The following is a 19259-nucleotide window of genomic DNA, read 5'->3' as shown; positions in this document are numbered from 1 at the left end:
TATGGAATCAATGAACAATACAATTAAAGAACATTACACGTCTTGCTCAAAGTGGGCACCTCCGTTACGAATGCAGGCACGTAAGTTTTTACGGACATTTGTTCTCTTAACTCGTGATGTGATGGTGTCCTTGATGTGTTGACCAGCTGTTAAGATCCTCTCCCTGAGCTCTTCTTGCGAGTTTACCGGTGCCTTGTCATGTGGCTCCAAATGTAAAAGTCGCAAGGTGTCAAATCGATCGGGGGATCGAGCTGGGCAGTCATCATGCTGATAAATCATGTCACGTCTTGTAGCTAGAGGCACATCCTCCAACAATATTGCCATCCCGTTCCGCAAAAAATGTTCATAAGTGATGCCATTTAAGATTTGGGGCAGGAAAAATGGCTCGATGAAATGATTGTTGATTACGCCCATCCATACTTCTGCCTGGGCGTGCGACAGTGGCTGGATGAAAAGTACCCAAAGAAATGGATTGGCCGAGGTGGACCGATTCCCTGGCCGGCTCGATCCCCCGATTTGACGTCTTGCGACTTTTACATTTGGAGCCACATGACAAGGTACCGGTAAACTCGCAAGAAGAGCTCAGGGAGAGGATCTTAACAGCTGGTCAACACATCAAGGACACCATCACATCACGAGTTAAGAGAACAAATGTCCGTAAAAACTTACGTGCCTGCATTCGTAACGGAGGTGCCCACTTTGAGCAAGACGTGTAATGTTCTTTAATTGTATTGTTCATTGATTCCATACACATGAAGATGAATGAAGTATTATTTCTTGTACACAAATGTAAATGTTAGCAACATTTGTACCTTGTTGGATAGCTGATGACTCAAGGAAGTAATTTAAGTAATTTGTACGGTTCGTGTCATACCATTTTTGTTATTAATACGTTGCCAAGTAAACTAAGAGTGCATTTTTTTATCATCACTTGTAAGTTTAGACCCACCTGGTACTTACATGTGATTGTTATTTGGAAAAAACTTTTTTTTAAAACGAACCACTTGTTTGTTAGCTATCAGAAAACGCTTAAATAAGTTCCCTACAATTATCAGTTTTTTCTCAATTCATCTTTTTATGTGGAAAATTGTCATTTTTAGAAAAACAATAGAAACTCGATTATCTCGAAAACTACTAATTTTCGGACGGGGTATCATATGGTCAAATTTATTGCAAATTGTCTCTACTTTAACCCCTTTCAGGGAATACATCTAATTACCAGTCACCCTGTATAGGTTTGCTCTCCAAAAGAATAGCAACTCCACACACTCCCCCAAACAGAAGTGTAGAAATAAAGCGCCACAAACCTAGTGTCATGCCGAGTATTAGGAACCAGAGTGCAAGCCATCAACCTAAGAGGTCCACATCAAGAAGATGTGCTAAGTGTAGCACGAAGAGCAATCCAGTCCGCACAATATGGATGTGCAGTGTTTGTAATGTGCCCCTTTGTTTGCGGAAGGATAAAGACTGTTTCCAAACCTTTCACCGAAATTGAAGTTGAATTTAGGTAAAGAAAACCTTTGTATTTCACAATTTTCATTCACATATGTTGTATAAAAAAACATGTTACATTTGCATGTTGGTTAGTGCTGATAACCACCAGTTTTTTTCAAATTAAAATTACAATTACAATAGAATTTAAGAAATATTATGAAAATATGTATTCTTATGTCAAAATAAAAGATATTAAAGTGTTAATGTAAAAAAAAAATTTCGAACCTTCTCCACGCCGGAAGGGTCGGGAAATTTATCCAACTCCTGAGCTGCAAAGAGTTAACTCATGTAACGTAGTAGGTGGGCAATTACAAATACCAAATGGAAGGTGACCCAGGGCGAAAGAATCGTAATTGATACGCCACTAGCCTACCTGTCACTAAGTCATATACAGTCTTTGGGACACTTGATACGTTGTTCGTATCTCCCCAGTTTCTTAAGAGAACCAACGATCCAGCAAATACATGCGATCTTATCAAAAGCCTATTTTTAAGGACAACAATAGTGCGATTAATGTGATATTTAACACACGTTCTCCAAAATTGTGCTGTAGCAAACTCCCAATGCTGCAAATCACCCTCAAGAATCACACACACATTTAAATGGACACCAAAGTATACAATTAAGAAGGCTGTCAATAACATACGTTAAAGAAAACAGTTTAACATCAGTTTGTTGTGTACGCGCGACCGCAAGGGGTAATTTTCACAGGGCTTACGAAAGACACAACTCAAAAGTTTAATTGTTAATCTTACTTTTATTCTGAATAATGAGTATCAGCTAACAACAATACATTCATAAACAAACATCATTTTTAATGTCCAGCATTATTAAGATGGCATTTTCATTTAAATCCTATATTACAATGCAATCATTAAAGATCGTTATTTCAATCAACAATTATTGCAATAACTATCAGTTATAAAAATCTACAAAAGTGTTGCAACCTGTCGTAGAGATATCCAACGAATTTAAAGCTTAGTATTTAATTATCAATTACTAGTCGTACAACTAGTTTAATAATGAGTTATCTGATGCTCTCGACAACCTTTACATGATAGTGATTGTTCTCTTGATTTACGTGGAAATTAACAATTCAGTCATTTCATAATTTACTTGAGAAAAGGTTTCTGCATTAAGTGATACTCGTAAGGGATTATTCACTATCCAAAACTCACGCAACACTTCACTGAATTACGCGTTGTGATGAAAAATTAGCATGTTCAAAAATCTAATCTAATCTCACATTGTGAATTACAAAACATATTTAATCGTTTGCCCTCAATTCAATACAGTCGGAGCAGATTAGAATACAATCACAGTACATACCTCAATTAACGTTCGACGAACTCGCTTCACCATACAATGGGCGTGGTCCTTTTTTCTAAACCTTGGTTCCATGCATTCTCGATCACAGCAGCAAACTTATTGTATAATCTTCCTCTCCTGGAATAAGTGGCTCCATCTAATTGAACGACTTCATGGGTTGCTCATCTATTCGGCGTAACCTGTTCTCTTATGGTTACGTTTCTTGACTCGAAGAATTAGTCGTCTATTTTCGGTAACCTCTTCCGTTATGGTTACGTTTTCTTGACACGAAGAATCGGTCATCTGCTTTCAGTAACCTCTTCCCATATGGTTACATTTCTTGACTCGAAGACTATGTCATCTACTGGCTTCACTCCAATTCGACGATGCCCAATTTGGCTGATAGAACACAGTCAAAAGTTTGTATCACCTACGGTGTATCCAATTCGACAAACGGTCAAAAACTGGCACTTATTCCCAATTGCTTAATTATTGGTGACTGCGTCAAAATACGGTCTAGCAGTAACAACAGTTCAAAATGCACCAAACACTGTCTATTCGTTTTGCTAACAAAGTTTACTATCAAGTGACGAAAAGATACCAAACTTGAATCTTTGTATTTCTCTCAAAATAGTAATAAACGCAACTTTCGACAAAACAGTACCTGGTTAACAAGACACTTATTCTTTCACCAATTCATGCACAATGCTTCGTTGTGGAAATAACTAGTAGAGTTCCATTTCGTTCGTAATATCACTAAAAGCCAAGATTCGTTTGACGTCTAATATTCCCCCCAAGCGTGACTCCGTGCTGCGGTGTTGTGAGTAAGAGCAATCAGGCTGCTTGCTTCTGCCGTACTGTGATCGTGCAGAATCGAAAGATAGCAGCCGGAGCAAGAAGCGACCACGAGGATCTCTATCAGGGCTTCCTAAAACTATGTCAACAAATGTCTGACGCATACTGCGTATGAGTCGTAAGAGAGTAACAAAGTTGTGAAGCATTTTGGGAGATGATTTTATTCTCTCTTTTAGGATGTGTCACACTCATGAGTCTGTTCTATGACTGGTAAAGTTATCACCGTAGTTAAAGTTTTGCTGCACTCCTAATTAAATCATGTAGCACCTAGTGTAACATGTGTGTGGTTGAGTTGTGGACGTTACATATGTAATTGAACAAAAATACAGAACTGATATATCGTATGTAGTTTTGGAGAAATAACATGTTAATTTCCATCACATTGTGCTGGTATGTATATATATATGGACCAGCAGTGTGAAGAAGCATTGAAGCAGTGGTCCATGTATGGACCAGTCATCTAGCAAAAGTTAAAACATTAACATTTAGTATAAAGCAATAAAAAAGGCAAATAGGCAAAGACCGACAGTTTATTAATTTATATCACAGGACAATGATCAAGGAGGCCACGTTCTGGGGTGATGGCTATGTGATGTCCGGTTCGGATTGTGGCCACGTGTTCCTGTGGGACCGCTATAGTGCAGAGTTGGTGATGCTCCTAGAGGCTGACCACCATGTTGTGAACTGTTTGCAGCCACACCCGGTCCTGCCCATCCTTGCTACATCTGGAATCGATTATGATGTCAAACTATGGGCTCCTCTCAGTGATGAGCCAAGTTTCGACAGGAGCATGGCGGAAGTTGTAAGTATGCAAGTGCTCTTTTTATTGCAGCTATCCTTATACATTACACTGTGTTGTAGAGATTGGACAAATTTGACCATGCTCTGTATTGGCTGATATAGGCATATCAGTGTATCCTTAAAATTGCCTGTAATGTATCAATCTGATGGTCCTAAATAGCATGTAAGTAGCCCTGTCTAAGCTGCACGTCAAGCTAACTTTGCAGCAGGTTGTATGTATCAATCCACGTGAGAACTGAGCTCAGAATCTTACTTTCCAGTCTTGCGTTGGTTGGTTGGTGGGTTGAATTGGTGTTTTAAGTCTACTTTATGCACAGTAAGGCTTATCGGGACTGGACCTACAGTTTAAAGTGGAATCCGAACCACCATGTACCTCCACCTGGTATCAATCCGCGACATGATTTGTTATTGTAATATATACAATGGAGTGCATTGTCTGGTACTATTACTCTGTTATTACTCTGTTTGGTTTCAATTTATGAATCACCAGTAAAACAGGATTCAAATCTTCGTCTGTCCATTTCTTGGTGATAATCACCCTTTTCTTTGCACAGAACAGTAAACATACATCTTCAACAAAGCCTTCATTGCCGCCAGTGGGTGAAACAATTAGCCTCCCTCTTTCCCGTGGGTTGCTTCAGCCCTGGTAGTGGTTTTGCAGGATGTTATCCTCTCACGCTTGAATCAATGTACGTTGACGCATGTCTCGTCCAAATAATAAACATGTTTCATCTCACGGCAATATCTGTTAATACCACAGAGATTCTTTTGTCGTCAAACAACAACCAATCGTTTCCTCCTCCTAAACTCAAACCGCAAATCATTCAACATCTGAGACACAGTTCATATGCATATTGACGGCAAATCACCTCATGCCCTGTTTTATTTTGTCCTGTTGTGGTAAGGAGGAATATGCATTTTGAAACAACTTGCTTGACATTGAAGAGCTTTTGCCTTTGGATGATGCCCAGAATAACACTCATGCAAAACCACGTGCTGAACAGGAGACTTTGATTCAGCCATTGTTGCTGCTGTATAGCGATTAGCAATGAATCACGATAAATAAAGGAGTGGGATGCACATCACTGGTGTCACTGATTCCTCGTGTTCTGCAACGTATTCAGTCTTGCTTGACTTGCTCTTTAGCTTGAGTGTTTCTTCTGTGCAATAGACATCCCAGTTGGCGAATCTGCAGATCCAACTTCGTCTGCTCAGTGATTGCAACCGATCAAGTCCATACCTGCTAATGGATGTATTATTTTGTCTGTATATTACAAATTAAATAACTTTTTCTTGCAACTATGCCATTGTATCGGAATAGAACCTGTCTCAGTGGAACTATATTCTGCGTGCACGTTTGGATCTACATATGGGAAAACCTGCTGCAAAGTTAACTCGATGCGCAGCTTAGTTCACTACACTTTTTTATACCAGGTGTAGTGCAGGTGAATCCCAGTGTCAGGCCGGTGCAAGGAATTTGCATTCAACCAATTAGACTCTGTATACAAGTATAGCAGTGTAGATTTAACAAATGCCTGTCTGCTGCTTTAAATGTACATTTCATTGGTTGGCATGCATCATGTGACCATACACCACACTGTACACTGCTCCAGCAAATGGTGCAGACACCAAATACACTACATGCCACCAAATCGTCAAAGTAGATGGCTTGGTGTTGCTCTTTGTAACCAACTAGATGCGAGAGTGCAAAGATAGCCAAAAAGTGCTGTGAACTAGATAGGCCTAATGACAAAATTCAGCCATTACTAATTCTTAATGGGTATAAAGGTATATTTTTGTAAAGTAACTTTCTAAACGTATAGTTCTGTTTTTACAAAGGCAAAACCTATTGTAGTTCATTAAAAATATGAATGATGGTGTAAAATCAAGTGAAATTCACAGAAATGTGCAAGCAGAACAGGGTGATGAGACAGTGAAACATTTGAATGGTGGAAGTGTGCATTAGTGCAAGATGGACCTGGCCAAGGTGCAGGGTTGCTACATGTCTGGAAAACCTGGAAAACAGGGTAATGTCAGAAAATTTGGCCTGTCAAGGGAATTTTGCAGATCGTCTGGAATTTACGTGCATTTTGGAGTCTGCAAGAGAAAAAGTTGCAAAATGAACAAGCAGTTCACTTCCACTTCTGGATTCGGTTCTTGTGATTCCACTGCCAAAAAAGATTCAGTTGAGAAACTTGTTTCTTTCGTTCTTATGATTCTCAGTATTGTGTAAAATTATGGTTCCTTCGAATTTCTGTAATAAGTTTACTAGATATTAGAAAGAATATCAAAGTAAAACTTGCAGTCCAGATATCTGATTGATAACCAAAGTATGTTGACAATATGATCATAATTATCGGAAAGGTTGGTGAAGATGAGGTTATCATCTATTATTTTGTAGATCTTATTCTTGTTGGTATTTCCTATAGAATTCCAATATGCAACAACAATTTCTCCAGATGCTGTGTACTTATAATAAATGTAAGCCAAAAAAAAAGCAGCATTTTCTAGGACACTATAAATCCTCCAGAAAAGGAAAAATTGTGTATGGTTTATGAACTTTTCCTGTTGTTTTCATATTGTGGAGATCTGTTATGGTGAAATAATGTACCTCTGTTGCCTTAGCCTGAAGGCTAGATGCACATAATTGTAGCACCCAATACAATTGATGCTGATTGTAATCTTACATTTTACTCTTCGAATTTTAAGGTGTTCTTGTGTGTAGAATGAAATTTGCTAAAATGAAGTTGTGAAAGTGAATATTCTTAATCATTAACGTATTATATATTTAATTGAAAAACACAGGATTCAAAGGCAAAAATCATGATGATAAACATGTCTGGAAAAAAAAAAACATTTTTGGACTGGAAAACCTGGAAATGTAAGGGAATTTCATAATCCAACCCTGAAGGTGGCTGGAGCAGTCGTTCTCATAAACGTTTAGCAAGTGGAACATTGGACCCTCAAAATTGAGAGATAACATACCACCAACTTGTGGAACAGATGCATCTTTCTGTGCATCAAAGCAGTGGAAGCATGTGGACTCGCCACCTCCCACAAAGTTTTGTGCAATTTCATCACAACCAGTATTTTCTGGGATAATAGTTCCATCACCCATGGGGTGTAACCATCAACAGTATTTACTACTGTCACGTTCTTAAAGATGTAAACACACTCATGAAAAAACAGCCTGGTTTGATCACTAAAGACGTTCGGTTTCTGCAAGACATTGCACATCCACATACTGCCCACCACATGATTTGCATACTACAGAAACTTGGCTGAGAGTTACTAACCCCCTTCCCTTACAGCCTAGACCTCTTTCCAAGTGATTTTCACCTGTTTCAACCCTTAAGGGAGTTCCTCAGAGGCCAGCATTTTAGGAGTGATGATGAGTTGAAGCAAGCGGTCTGAACTAGGGATGGCCAGATCCGAATCCTGGCGGATCTGAAATCCGGATCCGGTTGGTTCCGGATCCTAAAATTTTTCGGATCTGGATCCGTGGATCCGGAATTTTCAGATTCGGATCCAGAACTTTCGGATCCGGATCCAGAATTTTCAGATCCGGATCCGTTTTGCCATCCCACATGCGCTTCTTTGGAAAGTAAGAATGTGCTTATAACAAACATATTGTTACCTGCTAATATACATATATATATATATACATATATACATATATATATATATATATATATATATATATATATATATATATATATATATATATATATATATATATATATATATATATAGTGTGTGTGTGCGCGTGTATGTAATTAATTAATACACTCACAAGGGAGGTCTAAGTCTCCCCCTCCGATTTCCATGAAACTTGGCAGGTGTATAGAGCCCCCCTCAAATGTCAAGATGAGGAGAAATTGAAGTGGGGATCTGACCCCGAAACCACGTAAATATGGCATAGGAAGAAACAGGGGGCGTAGGACCTCTCTATACACCTATCAAATTTCATGGGAATCGGAGGGGGACACAGGGGTCAGATGGTCCCCTCGTCAATTTGTCCTCATCTTGAAATTTGAGGTGGGTTTTGCCCCCTAAAACAGTTTTTTAGCCGAAACAAAAAACATGTATTACTTCCTTTGAGCCCCTCTATACACCTGCGAAGTTGCATGAAAATCGGAGGGGGCCACAGGGGTCAGATCCTTACTTCAATTTGTCCTCATCTTGACATTTGAGGGGATTTTGCCCCCTAAAACAGTTTTTAGCTGAAACAAAAAAAACACATATTTCTTCCTTTGGGCCCGTTTATACACACACCTGAAAAGTTTGATGGAAATCGGAGGGGGGACACAGGGGTCAGATCCCCACTTCAATTTGTCCTCATCTTGACAATTGAGTGGGTTTTGCCCTGTAAAACCGTTTTTTAGCTGAAACAAAAAAAAAAACACGTATTTCTTCCATTGGGCCCCACTATACACTTGCCAAGTTTCATGGAAATCGGAGGGGGACACATAGGTCAAATTCACACTTAAATTTGTCCTCATATTGACATTTGAGGGGGGGCTGCCCATTAAAACAGTTTTTTAGCCGAAACAAGAAAAAACACGTATTTCTTCATTTGGGCCCGTTTATACACACACCTGCCAAGTTTGATGGAAATCGGAGGGGGACACAGGGGTCAGATCCCCACTTCTAGTTGTCCTCATCTTGACAGTTGAGTGGGTTTTGCCTGTAAAACCGTTTTTTAGCTGAAACAAAAAAAAACACGTATTTCTTCCATTGGACCCCACTATACACTTGCCAAGTTTGATGGAAATCGGAGGGGGACACAGTGGTCAGATCGTCACTTCAATTTGTCCTCATCTTGACATTTGAGGGGGTGTTGCCCCCTAGAACCGTTTTTTAGCTGAAACAAAAAAACACGTATTTCTTCCTTTGGGCCCCACTATACGCCTGCCAAGTTTCATGGAAATTGGAGGGGGACACTTAGATAACCTCCCTTGTTAGTCTTACACTTTGTAATTATATAACATTGCATATATTATAATGTTTTATTTTAATTTGTAAAACTGTAACTGTAGAACAATTGTATAATTTTTGTATAACATTTCTATCTTGTTATATGTGTTAAAGGTTTCATCCTGGAATGGAATGTCTCACATTTATGTGTGTTTTCATTTCCAATACATTCGAATGAATACATATTCGTTTCAATGGCATTTACAAAATCACCTCTGACATTTTATGTTAAATAAGTAAGATTATTTTTCTGCACGAGTGTGTTAGCCGATGCGTAGCAAAGTATTTTAGGAACAACACTTCAAAAAAATTCTTGTAGGACTAACTAATGAAAAATTTCTTTGTAATCGAAGATCATAATACGTTTTAAGGTGTGGTAATATTATAATGGGATTGAGATACGAAACTCTCTGATCCGGATTCGGATCCAGATCCGAAACTTTCGGACCTGGATTCGGAATTTTCGGATCCAGATCCGTTACTTTTGGATCCGGATCTGGATCCAAATGGATCCAGATTTTTCAGATCCGGATCCGTTTGGCCATCCCTAGTCTGAACATGACTCGAGCATATTGAGAAATATTTCTACGCTGCTGGCATCCAAGCTCTAGTAAAACACTGGGGTAAGTACTTTAGCGTAGAAGGGAATTACATTGAGAAATAAATCCTCTCTACATGTCCAAATGTGTTCCATTATTCTGAAAAATCAAAATAGAAATAGTTTGACAAGTAACTATGAAACTTCTCTTTCAGCTTACGAAGCGGAATGAGGTGATGCTTGAGGAAACGAGGGATACTATTACCGTTCCTGCATCGTTCATGATTAGGATGCTTGCCTGCCTGAATCAGATTCGAAGAGGTAAATTGAAGAAACATTTTAAGTATTTTTGAGAATGTTACGCATCGCTTAGAAAAGGCATGCAAAGGACTGTTATTTATTTATTAATGCATTTATAGCCATGTACATGAACCCTAGCCTTCAGGAGGTTAACAAAAATACCCATAATTTGTAAATTTTAATAAACCTGAAAATTTGACAGGTTTTTTGCCTTTCAATGTTACAGGTATTTGATTTTTGATTTGATTTGATTTTTGTTATTTAGCCATGCTTTTCTGCCACTTTTGACTAATCACAAGGATGATGAAATTAATGAAGGGACATTCACAAAGAACACCAATGCCCAGTCTGGGATTCAAACCCAGGTCCTTTGGCTTTGTAACATGCTGCGCTAACCACTCTGCCACAGATGTCGGCTTACAGCTATGGATACGGGGCTAAGATTCACAGAATCACTTGTATCACTGAATTATATATCCATTACATCCACTTAAGGGGTTAATAATTATTACAATTATCTGAATTTTGAAACTGTTAGAATGCAAATATTACATCATAATGTTTTGTGCCAGATTAATTTGCTTATCACAATCCTCATAAATACATTTTTGGTCACAAAATGAATAGGGTTCAGCATTGATGCAATGCTATTACTTAGTGTCCTTGGTTAAATTTGAGCCAGTATTCTTATATACTGTTACAATTGATATAGCAAGGCAACAAACTATTTACAACACATATTTTCGTGCATTCTTGTGGCAAAAGGGCTTTCTGTGAAGGATATTCAGATAGAAGGGATTCCTATGGAGATAAGTAGTGTTTTCAACTGAAGCAAATGTACAAGGAGTGAAGCGGATGATTTGATATCCAGTGCAATAGGATGTTCTCATGATTTGGCCTGCAGGATAATGTGTGATCATTTGAATTTTTGAAAAATGTGTTCACACTAGGCTAAGATGCTGATTAGGTTAAGGAGAGGTGCAAATTTGAGAGACAACCAGAGGCTGTGTTGTTGCAGATATTGGTGCACTGGAAAAGCGACAGAATAAATGCATCAATATTGGGAAAAATTATCTTGAGAAAAAATGTGATCTGTAAATCTAATATTAAGTGATTTTCTAGTTTACATTGGTGCCTCGCCGATGGTGCAGTGGTAGTGTCGTTGCTTTGTAATCAACGGGTCCCAGGTTTCATACCCAATGGAGGCACGTAGTGGTTCAGATCCCACTTTAAACTGTAGGTGCAGTCCTGATTAGCCTTACTCTGCATAAAGTGGAGTTAAAACACCAACTCAATCTAGTTTATAAACTTTAGGCTAAAAGATTAAAAATCAGCAACTTACGTGTGTGAGTATGAGATTTTTCGTACTACGTTTCGGAGGTTACACTACCTCCTTCTTCAGGTTGAAACGATGTTATTCAGACACCTGACATGGTGCCTCGTCGTGAAAGTGAAGGTTAAGGATTTAGGTTAAAAAGTTGCATGAAGGACACTTTCTAAAAAAGAATATAAATTACACATTCTAAAAACCGCGCAATACTATAAAAAACAAAAGAACGTTCAAGGCTGAAGTCGGCGAACTGCCGACCAGTGCTCGGGGTAGGCGAATGCACGGTGTCAGCCCGTACCTGGGGAAAGAAAACTTCCCCTCCTCAATCCTTCCAAACTGGGGCTCGGGAGTCACCAATCCAAGGAGAAGTCGACTTCCACCTCGGCGGCTTTCCTAACCTCAGGAGTAACACGGAAGCCTATCTCGTCCCTATTCACTGCGGCTTTATCCCATTTTTTAAAGAAATTAACCCAGCCGTCTTCTAAATTCCCATCGTCCCTATTAAGTTTGTTCCAATTTTTCGCGCATATATAGGCAGCTTCATATACGTTTCTGTCCAATTTATTGTTGACCTCCCTAATAACCTCCCTTTTAGCAATCTTATGTCGGTTGACCAATATGTGTTCAGATAATCCTGTTTTGGGTATGCCCTCCTTTACGTCCTTATCATGCTCTCCCCACCTAACTTGCATACTTCTCCCGGTCTGTCCCACATATTCCTTTCCGCATTCACACACTATCCTGTACACTCCCTTCCGCTCTTCAGGGTTATTGCGCCTATCCCCCCTCCCTTTCTTATAGGACGTAAAGTGCTTTTCAATACTCCGGGGCGCTCTTACCCCACATTTTATTCCGTAACCCCTCACGGACTTTTCAATTTTCTCTGAGACCCCCTTAAAATACGGGATCCCGACAAAATATGTGTTCTTTTCACCGTTTCCTATCTCAGTTTTTTCCTCCTCTTTGTCATTTTGCGATGTTTCTTGTCTAACAATCCTTTTGGCTTTCCTAGCTACTTTTTCCAGGTCGCGGATAGTATACCCATTCTTTACCCCCACCTTCCTTATCCATTCCCCTTCTTTCTCTTTCTCTTTTTCGTCATTGCACAGTCTTTCGGCGCGAATGAAAAAGTTAAGAAAAAACATTTAATTTAGTCCTATTCGAATGTTGGGATCTCTTATGGAGGTACAGCTCTCCAGCTAACGGTTTATGGAAGACCCCGGTTACGATCCGTTGTCCGGTTTTAGTAAGGCACAAGTCAAGAAAGTGGATCTTTCCGTTGGCCATATCTTCCCTAGTAAACCCAATTCTGGGGTCCTGCTTCCCCAATTGGTCGAAAATGCTGTCAAGTTTGATTTCATTCCCTATGATGAGGATGTCATCTACGTATCTCCCATAATATTTTACCTCCCCCCTCCCCCCTACATGCTCCATAGCGGCTTTTTTCGACGTAGTGCATGAAGATGTTGGCCACAAGGCCAGAGATGGGATTGCCCCATGGCCAACCCTTCTTTTTGTCGAAAGATTTTATCGTTAACGTAGAAGTAATTGTACCCCGTAATGAGAAAAAACCACCGGACATACTCCCAGGCGACCAAGATTTCAACGTTTTGGTCAATCAACCATCTATACAAACAATCTCCAGCTTTGTCCCGGGGGACACTGGGGTACAGATTAATAACGTCGAAACTACAGATTACGTCCCGTTCTCCTATGGTGAGTTTCTCAATAGTTTCTTTGACCATAAGAGAGTTTTTGACGCTATACGGAGTGTCCATATTCATTTTTCCCATCCTCTTAATCATTTCTTTAGCTAAACCGTATCCTGGATGTGCATACATGGGGATGATGGGTCTGAGGGGTATCCCCTCCTTATGGGTCTTAGGTATCCCAAAGGCCGTAGGAATATTCCCTTCCTTAACCCCCTTAAGTAATTTCTTTTTTTCCGCGCTTCCCAAGGTAAAACTGGGTTAAACAAAGTGACGTGTATTTGGTTAGATCGGATAAGGAAAACAAGATGGTTATTATCGGGAAAGAGGAATACCATAGTAAGTTGGAAGATAGCTTTAGAAGTAATGACTACGAAGAAATCAAAGTTAACCCCATTAATAAAATCAAACGAGAAATCAGAAAAGGCATTGAAACCAGTTTTACCTTGGGAAGCGCGGAAAAAAAGAAATTACTTAAGGGGGTTAAGGAAGGGAATATTCCTACGGCCTTTGGGATACCTAAGACCCATAAGGAGGGGATACCCCTCAGACCCATCATCCCCATGTATGCACATCCAGGATACGGTTTAGCTAAAGAAATGATTAAGAGGATGGGAAAAATGAATATGGACACTCCGTATAGCGTCAAAAACTCTCTTATGGTCAAAGAAACTATTGAGAAACTCACCATAGGAGAACGGGACGTAATCTGTAGTTTCGACGTTATTAATCTGTACCCCAGTGTCCCCCGGGACAAAGCTGGAGATTGTTTGTATAGATGGTTGATTGACCAAAACGTTGAAATCTTGGTCGCCTGGGAGTATGTCCGGTGGTTTTTTCTCATTACGGGGTACAATTACTTCTACGTTAACGATAAAATCTTTCGACAAAAAGAAGGGTTGGCCATGGGCAATCCCATCTCTGGCCTTGTGGCCAACATCTTCATGCACTACGTCGAAAAAGCCGCTATGGAGCATGTAGGGGGGAGGGGGGAGGTAAAATATTATGGGAGATACGTAGATGACATCCTCATCATAGGGAATGAAATCAAACTTGACAGCATTTTCGACCAATTGGGGAAGCAGGACCCCAGAATTGGGTTTACTAGGGAAGATATGGCCAACGGAAAGATCCACTTTCTTGACTTGTGCCTTACTAAAACCGGACAACGGATCGTAACCGGGGTCTTCCATAAACCGTTAGCTGGAGAGCTGTACCTCCATAAGAGATCCCAACATTCGAATAGGACTAAATTAAATGTTTTTCTTAACTTTTTCATTCGCGCCGAAAGACTGTGCAATGACGAAAAAGAGAAAGAGAAAGAAGGGGAATGGATAAGGAAGGTGGGGGTAAAGAATGGGTATACTATCCGCGACCTGGAAAAAGTAGCTAGGAAAGCCAAAAGGATTGTTAGACAAGAAACATCGCAAAATGACAAAGAGGAGGAAAAAACTGAGATAGGAAACGGTGAAAAGAACACATATTTTGTCGGGATCCCGTATTTTAAGGGGGTCTCAGAGAAAATTGAAAAGTCCGTGAGGGGTTACGGAATAAAATGTGGGGTAAGAGCGCCCCGGAGTATTGAAAAGCACTTTACGTCCTATAAGAAAGGGAGGGGGGATAGGCGCAATAACCCTGAAGAGCGGAAGGGAGTGTACAGGATAGTGTGTGAATGCGGAAAGGAATATGTGGGACAGACCGGGAGAAGTATGCAAGTTAGGTGGGGAGAGCATGATAAGGACGTAAAGGAGGGCATACCCAAAACAGGATTATCTGAACACATATTGGTCAACCGACATAAGATTGCTAAAAGGGAGGTTATTAGGGAGGTCAACAATAAATTGGACAGAAACGTATATGAAGCTGCCTATATATGCGCGAAAAATTGGAACAAACTTAATAGGGACGATGGGAATTTAGAAGACGGCTGGGTTAATTTCTTTAAAAAATGGGATAAAGCCGCAGTGAATAGGGACGAGATAGGCTTCCGTGTTACTCCTGAGGTTAGGAAAGCCGCCGAGGTGGAAGTCGACTTCTCCTTGGATTGGTGACTCCCGAGCCCCAGTTTGGAAGGATTGAGGAGGGGAAGTTTTCTTTCCCCAGGTACGGGCTGACACCGTGCATTCGCCTACCCCGAGCACTGGTCGGCAGTTCGCCGACTTCAGCCTTGAACGTTCTTTTGTTTTTTATAGTATTGCGCGGTTTTAGATGTGTAATTTATATTCTTTTTTAGAAAGTGTCCTTCATGCAACTTTTTAACCTAAATCCTTAACCTTCACTTTCACGACGAGGCACCATGTCAGGTGTCTGAATAACATCGTTTCAACCTGAAGAAGGAGGTAGTGTAACCTCCGAAACGTAGTACGAAAAATCTCATACTCACACACGTAAGTTGCTGATTTTTAATCTTTTAGCCTAAAGTTTATATTTAATTGTGAGTAATTCGCACATTATCAGTATATCAATCTAGTTTACATCTATCTTAGTAATTTTTCATAGCCTCGTGTATCGACCATCTGCTGTGAGCTGTTTTATATAACTAGTTAAACTAATGAAAAGAATTTCATAAAAAACAAAATTCCAGGTTTTTCAGACCAAGAAACAAAATTTCTCAGACCAAATCATTAGGGCAATTAGTGTACAAGAACATGTCTGGAAGAAGTTTACTATATTTTAGTTGAACACCCATACCCAAAATACCACTTAACCAAGTTTTAGAATATTAATTTCACATGGAAGGGTAATGATGTGAAGGGAAATTGAACAGTAATTGACTGTTGGGTAGAGGATGGGGAAGGGGCATATAAGTATCAGGGTTGAGTTTCTATGTAATACTTTAAATGTATTTACTAATGATTAACTCTAGAATTATTTTTCTACAATGAAATATACTTAAATTTTGTAATATATTACTCTAAGTAACCAAATACTCTCAAAAAATTCCAGAAAAAAAAATGGTAAATCCAAATAGTCACATATTGTAAAATGTTCAAAACATGACCCCTTTTCCTATAGTATTTAATATACAATTTCTATGGGAACTATCAGTAATAGACATTTACTGAAGTATAGCTTGTCGAGATGTTTTAAAATTTCTAGTAATATTCTTTTAGTTCAAAAACATTCTCTTACTGCACTACTACAAAAACGATTTTTTCAGGAAAAGATTAAATTTCCCCGACTTTTCCAGGTCTTCTAGATTGGTAGACACCCTATAGTTTGTATTTGTAGTGACCAAACGTTTTAATACTCAACATTTTTGACTCATTTAAAAAAATGAAATATATCTATTTGTTCACTGGTATGCATAATGCTGAAACGAAAGATTTCTGGAATCAGATCACATCATTTTTAAAATTCTCACCAGGCTTCTCCCATTGACTTCCTTCTATTTAAAGTGTATTATTTTTCAACCACAGGGGGCATGAGCCGGGCTAGGAGTGCAAGAAGACAGGCAAGAGGACAAGATCAGAACTAAGGCTCCTTTTTTTGTAATTTTATTTACCTCGAAACTTTAATTTATTATCACATATTTCTGTACATATAGGTGTTGGTAGCATGTTCACTAATGCTACTAGAATTTATTTTTGGTGAATACTTTTGTGTTCTAGATTAAAGGTTTATCAATATTATAGTTTGCGAGCCTTGCATAGACATCCGGAATAGTCAAAAATACATTTGGTTATATTCCCACAATTGTACTTATGTACCGAGACCATAATTTTTGAAGAAGCTCACATCATTGTAAGGGAAGGTACAGGAGATTGTAAGAAAAAAAAAATCCCATAATACAAGTAGCAACTACAATTTATATATGTAGATGTTGCATAAAAGTATTAATTTGCTTGTTCTGCTGGTATTGTAAAGCAAAGAGATGTTTTATTATTCGTTAAATGTTTTAAATTTTGATTCTATCCTGAATACAGAATTATTTCTTTTTATATTGTGCAATGAGGAGGAATTGTTACTTAATTTAGTATGGAAAGGTGAGGGATTTGAAATGCAGGAAAGATATGCACGTTATGTAACACAAGATACTGACTGTCTAAAGTCTTGCTTTGGAAAATACTTCTTTTTCATTAATAATAATAAAATACAAACTGTAAAGGTGAAATATGTACTAGGAGAAGCAAAAGAGTTTCAGTCAATATGGGTCCACAAATGAACTCATTGTGAGAAAATAGTTAATGTTCTGTCACTGACGTCTTAGTGGATAACCATGCTATTCTCTTTACACAATTGTCCACTAGGTGTAGCAGTAGTGATACTAGTGCGGAACAAAATAACAAAAATAAAATGTACACCTTGCTCAGAATTGTGTTTATTAAACATATAATCTGCTACCTCTTAGTAATGTTGTGTGTTTTAAGGAAAGAACCAAACTCCTAGAAGTTCTCATAGTGTGTACTTTTCACTCTTGCCGTTTGTACCACCCTGTATAATTACATTACTCTTGTTTCATGAGATGTAGATTCCACCCCTTTGTTTATTTTAGTTCTGAGACAAGTATCATATATGTGTACTGTGTTAAACAGTGAATAAGAAAAGAAGTGTGATAGGTCTGTAATATTTATGCTCAACACATTGTTGTAGTCTATTTTTACGGCTTCCATGAGATGACAGTGTCATGAAAAGTATAATGTGCTTCATGCAACCTCAAAACAAGATGTTTACCCCCCTTCCCCCCCTTATGTTTTTGTCGTCTATTCACAGTCTTGTGAGCCATATTCCTTTTCAGTCTTGTTTCAGACATATTCACTGGTAGTCTCTCTCCCTCTTTATCCTTGCAATATGCTCGTATTATCTCATTCTTGGTCCTTCCTATTCGGTCATATAGTTTTCTCAGCTACCACTGTTTTCCTGATATCCTCATTACATAACTTGTCTTACCTTTCCTACTCTACTCTGCTGTCTACACCTTCTGTCCATATTTGTGAACAGTATGTAATTGGGGCTGCATGATACATACTATACAGTACTTCTTACATTTTTGTTGATCAAGTTTGAATCTAATCTCTCTCTTTGCTATTTCGGGCTCTGTATCTTGTCTCTTGCCCATCAGGCTTTACAGCTATTCTAAAACCTGTTTTTACATCTTCACTTCTTTGCATTGAATTAAATTTTTCATTCTACATTTGCTATCATCCAGCTATTTTTAGACCCCCCCTACAAATAGCATTGCTTTTGCACTTCCCTTTGAAACTGTGTAATCTGTCCATGACTAATATAATCATAGGCTTGAAGGACAGTGAAATATATTCATAACATTAATGTAAAGACTTGGGTATTTGGGTGTGTCATTTCCATTGAGCTGTGATGAGCATGAAGGTGCTCGTATAGGTTTGGTGGTCAAAATATACCTAGTTTTATGGTGAGAGGTAATTACTGTGGAAGAATGAAACAAAGAATAATAATTCAGAAATTAGTTCTTTTGAAATTGTATTGAGGTTTGTGTGATGTAGTTTGGATTATGCCCAAAATTTTTGGATTATTTTGATTATCATTGCAACTAAAATGAAAGCAATTTATGTATTCAAACTAAATGGACTGCTCTATGCTCATAAATCCTCTTGCAGATCATGTTCAAGGAGACAATTTACCAAATATGGTTTGCCTCTCTCAGAGTGATAAACGAATCAGGATATTTGAGGGACAAATGTTTTTCGTAGTTTGTTTGATTTTTTTGAAGTTTTGTAACAGAACTGGACATCGTTTTCTTTAGGGCTGAACTAATACCACCTTAAACCAATGCAGATATTTTTATGGATTCCCACTGATACACTTTTCAATAATTATCAGTAACACTTCAAAAGTAGTGTAGAATATTTATAAACTTTAATGTATAAGTTTTCCATAGGAGCTATACCATTGCAACTAAACTCTTCGGCACAACCCTTTGAGAGCCAAAGCCTCCCAAGCAACTTTTTGTTGGGTGATGCGTGGTCAG

At 38.7% G+C, this 19259-nt stretch overlaps 1 protein-coding gene across 2 annotated transcripts in view; it reads left to right on the top strand.

Moving 5' to 3' along the window:
* The window catches only part of LOC145994890 (DDB1- and CUL4-associated factor 6-like), a 51907-nt gene extending 34600 nt beyond the window's left edge, over positions 1-17307 (top strand). For both annotated transcript variants that reach the window (XM_083131345.1, XM_083131346.1), the window contains 3 exons: positions 4207-4459; positions 10189-10294; positions 16732-17307. In XM_083131345.1, coding sequence (XP_082987471.1) covers positions 4207-4459; positions 10189-10294; positions 16732-16790 — 418 coding nt within the window. In that variant the 3' untranslated portion in view covers positions 16791-17307. The remainder of the gene's footprint in view (positions 1-4206; positions 4460-10188; positions 10295-16731) is intronic.
* The last annotated feature ends 1952 nt before the right edge of the window (positions 17308-19259 follow it).

This window comes from Lepisma saccharinum, chromosome 11 (genome assembly GCF_977018435.1).
Source record: "Lepisma saccharinum chromosome 11, izLepSacc3.1, whole genome shotgun sequence".
NCBI lineage: Eukaryota > Metazoa > Arthropoda > Insecta > Zygentoma > Lepismatidae > Lepisma > Lepisma saccharinum.
This window is presented reverse-complemented; position numbering and strand designations above follow the sequence as displayed.